General features: G+C 34.9%; 1 protein-coding gene across 1 annotated transcript in view; it reads left to right on the top strand.

The window, feature by feature from the left end:
* Window positions 1-4,095, top strand: part of LOC107751901 (dynein heavy chain 5, axonemal-like) — a 122,326-nt gene that overhangs the window by 31,553 nt on the left and 86,678 nt on the right. Inside the window, exons 35-40 of the mRNA XM_016567673.1 lie at window positions 394-566; window positions 1,517-1,695; window positions 1,977-2,164; window positions 2,653-2,847; window positions 3,661-3,795; window positions 3,951-4,058. Of these exons, the coding sequence (XP_016423159.1) occupies window positions 394-566; window positions 1,517-1,695; window positions 1,977-2,164; window positions 2,653-2,847; window positions 3,661-3,795; window positions 3,951-4,058 (978 nt within the window). The remainder of the gene's footprint in view (window positions 1-393; window positions 567-1,516; window positions 1,696-1,976; window positions 2,165-2,652; window positions 2,848-3,660; window positions 3,796-3,950; window positions 4,059-4,095) is intronic.

Genomic DNA, 4,095 nt, shown 5'->3' with positions numbered 1-4,095 from the left:
TGGTGGCAATACTACAGCGAGAATCAAAGTTATGCCTTCTTTCTTTGCATATGCATTTGGGTGGTGTTATCTTCCCACACAGTGCCGTAGACATGTCGGGGCGTGTTTAAACGAGGCGTTTTAGAAGGGCGTGAACGAGTCTTAACTTTTATAAAGAATATATCTTTGGGTTTGAGACTTTAGTCTTTGCAACTTTAGGGATCTTATCTATTCACGAACAGCTTGTAACACTCCAAAGAGAGAGGAAAACTTGAAACCGCATCATATGACCCCTTTAATATCTCATGACTGAATGCCAAACAGCACTCAGACAGTTATAAGCATTCGTAGACATGTCTTTGAGACAACTCTAGAAGATAACCACTCAGCAAAACCTAATCTCTTGTCACACAGTGTCGTTTGCACATCAAAAGTCCCACAGACTTCGAATGGTTGAAGCAATGCCGCTTTTACTTTAATGAAGACTCGGATAAGATGATGATCAACATCACTGACGTGGGTTTCGAGTACCAGAATGAGTTTCTAGGCTGCACCGACAGGCTGGTCATCACTCCTCTCACTGACAGGTGCTGCTGGCAATTACAAGCTTGTTTACCTCTGTTTTTCCTCTGTGGGGCCATTTATGTATAATTACAATTCAGATGTGATTTCTTATAGATCATACAATTATAAATTTTGCCCAGAACAAAATACAAAAGTCCAAGAAAAGGATTAGCATAAGAAATTATATTATTCATAAGGAAAATTAATATTCACAATGGTGATTCTCATTAGATTATCATTACTGTAATACATGTTGTAATACTATGGTTTTTAAAATTTTAATATTCATAAATTAAAGGCTGCTCAACAAATGCTACTAGTATGTATAAAAACTGAAATAATATATCACTTTACAGTAATGAGAATTATTATTTTTATTTGTTTATTTATTTATTTTTTACATTATGATAATGTGAATTTAGGCCTTAATTGTCACAAAAATATCACAATGCAAAAAATAGACACAATGGTCTTTAAGCAAAATATGCATAAATATATATATAAATATACATTACATTTAGCACATTTTTTTTTTACTTTCCATACAGTCAATCAGTATTTTGTCTTGTGTTCTCATAAAAAAAAAAATCTAAACATCTTCAAGCCCATAAAAAACAAAATTCCGTAAAATATTACTTTAAGTTTTCATCACTTTCGTATCACTTTCTTCAGAGAATATGTATGGATTTAAAAAGTAACATTTTGTTGTAAATATGCTAAATGCATATGCCAATAATAAAAAACAACAACAACAATAATGATGATGATGATGATGATGTTCTAATAGTAATAGTTAATAGAAGTACATCTGAATGCATCATGTGTTATGAGTGTTCAAATATTTTTACTGGACAACAGACAAAAATTCTGATTAAGAAAATGTTTCTTTGCAGTGCAAATGCTACTTTTTGATTAAGATTAAAATATATTAATCTCTGCATGATATTAAAGCCATTTTCAATATATTTCCCAGATGCTACATTACTTTAGCTCAAGCTCTGGGAATGAGCATGGGTGGAGCCCCAGCTGGGCCAGCAGGGACAGGAAAGACAGAAACCACCAAGGACATGGGCCGCTGCCTGGGCAAATATGTGGTGGTATTCAACTGCTCCGATCAGATGGACTTCAGAGGCTTGGGCAGAATATTCAAAGGTGCCACATGTGTGCTCAATGCACATTTAAAAAACAAATGTAACTGTATTCTTGCAAGTTAAATAAAATCATATTCATGTAATGTAATCCTAAATGACAAAACATGTGAACTCTGTAAGTAATCAACTCTAATTCATTACCCATACGCAAGTAATTTTCATATGATATGGTGTGTGAAATTAAACATGAGTAACCCATTTCTTTGATTTTTGTCATTTTATTAGAATGTTCATGTTCTTTTTGCATGCTTGAAGATGATGATTTTTTTTCTTTCTTTCTAGGTCTTGCTCAGTCTGGCTCCTGGGGTTGTTTTGATGAGTTTAACCGTATCGACCTGCCAGTGCTTTCAGTAGCAGCTCAGCAAATCGCCATTGTACTCACCTGCAAGAAAGAACGGCGGAAGAACTTCATCTTTACAGATGGAGATAACGTGGAGATGAACCCAGAATTTGGCATATTCCTCACCATGGTGAGCTGGTGTCTTTGTGTCTTCTTTAAAACATCACTCATCTCACAAATATTTACTCTAACACTAGGAAGTAGGAACTCAACTGTGACTGCACATCAACTGAATCCTGTATTATTGTGGCAAGTTGCAATGTATTATTTATTGGTGGCTTTTATCATATTGCCACTCTTCAAAAAAAAAAAAAGCAATACAAATTAGACATTTCTAAAAACAATAAACCACTGAAGCTATGCGTAACCATGATTTTTACCACTAATAAGGCCATACAATGAGATGCAGAGAACATTATTTATGCTTGGTAAATTCCTCCTATTTTCTTTTTCACATTATATAGAACACATGAAACATTTTACAGTTACTTATAGATATCTCATTACTGTTTGTGAAAATCTGTGAGAAAAGATCCAATGAATTGGTGGTTAGAGTGGAAAAAGTTTACACATATACAGTATGTTGTTATTTTCACCTTTTTTTCTCCTTCTGTTCAGAATCCTGGATATGCAGGGAGGCAGGAACTTCCAGAGAATCTGAAAATTAACTTCCGCTCAGTGGCGATGATGGTTCCTGACAGACAGATAATTATCAGAGTGAAACTGGCAAGCTGTGGCTTCATTGACAATATTGAACTAGCCAGGAAATTCTTCACACTATACAAGCTGTGCGAGGAGCAGCTCTCTAAACAGGTGACTGTCGTTAGTAGCGATATAACTAATAATCAATATAACTATTAATATATATAACTATATAACTAACAATCAAATATTCAGTATATATATTCAATAGTTCTGCCCTGCTCATTGTGAACTAGATTAACAAGTAAGGCTAGAAAATACAGTAAACTGTTCTTGTTCAGGAACGTGTGACAATGACACTAAATAATAATATTTATTATTACCACTTTCTTAGTACATTTTACTGAAAATTCCACTGTTCTTGAAATTCATTCCTATGGGACATTCTGTAAACTTGTCCTGCCAAACAACAGTAACAAATGTAACCAGGCAAATTCTCTCACACTAAAAATGGCATTTAGAAATGTAATATCTGGCCAAAATTTGTTTGATGCATTTTCATTTACAATTTAAATGAATTAGCGTAAAATACTGACACTGTGACAAATGCGTCAGGAGTTTTGAGTGTGTGAATTTCTTGTTTCTTAGCACTGTAGCACTGTTTAGCACCCCCAATGGGGCGATCAGGACAAGTCCATGCCGATGTGTCCCCAAATTGAGCACTATCTTTTGACCAAGTTTTATGTTTCTATGCCTTACAGTTAGCTGCAAGCAGAAATTATTGGGGTTTAAGCACAATTATTTTGCAAGCCTATAAATACTTCATTAAGGCATAGAAAAAACAACCCAATTTTCAGCAATTTTAGGTAATTTTAGGCAATTTTAGGTCATTAGGGCATTTTAGGCCATAGAACTATAGTGGTTTTTAATATTTATTTATTTTTTATTGCTGAGCTTGAGCTGGGTTTCCTTTTTTTCTCCTAGGTCCACTATGACTTCGGTCTCCGCAATATTCTGTCCGTCCTGCGCACACTTGGAGCAGCAAAACGGGCCAATCCTAATGACACAGAGTCTACTATTGTCATGAGAGTTTTGCGAGATATGAACCTGTCAAAACTGGTAAGAGTGCCAGCACACATACAGACATAGTTTTGACATATGAGCAACCAATGGACCAAACAGTCATACCTCATGTCGCTCTTTGTTTGATGATAGGTTCTCTCTTATATCAGTATCAGAAATCGTAACAGTGAAATGTGTCTCTGTCATTTAAGATTGATGAGGATGAGCCATTGTTTCTGAGTTTGATTGAGGATCTTTTCCCTGGAATTCAGTTGGATAAAGCTGGATACCCTGATCTGGAGTCAGCCATAGACAAACAGGTTGGGAAAAAAAAAAAATATATATATATATATATAT

This window comes from Sinocyclocheilus rhinocerous, unplaced genomic scaffold (assembly GCF_001515625.1).
Source record: "Sinocyclocheilus rhinocerous isolate Xijiao unplaced genomic scaffold, SAMN03320098_v1.1 scaffold752, whole genome shotgun sequence".
Taxonomy (NCBI): Eukaryota; Metazoa; Chordata; class Actinopteri; order Cypriniformes; family Cyprinidae; genus Sinocyclocheilus; species Sinocyclocheilus rhinocerous.
The sequence above is the reverse complement of the archived record's forward strand: the minus strand, read 5'-3'. Positions and strand labels throughout refer to the sequence as shown.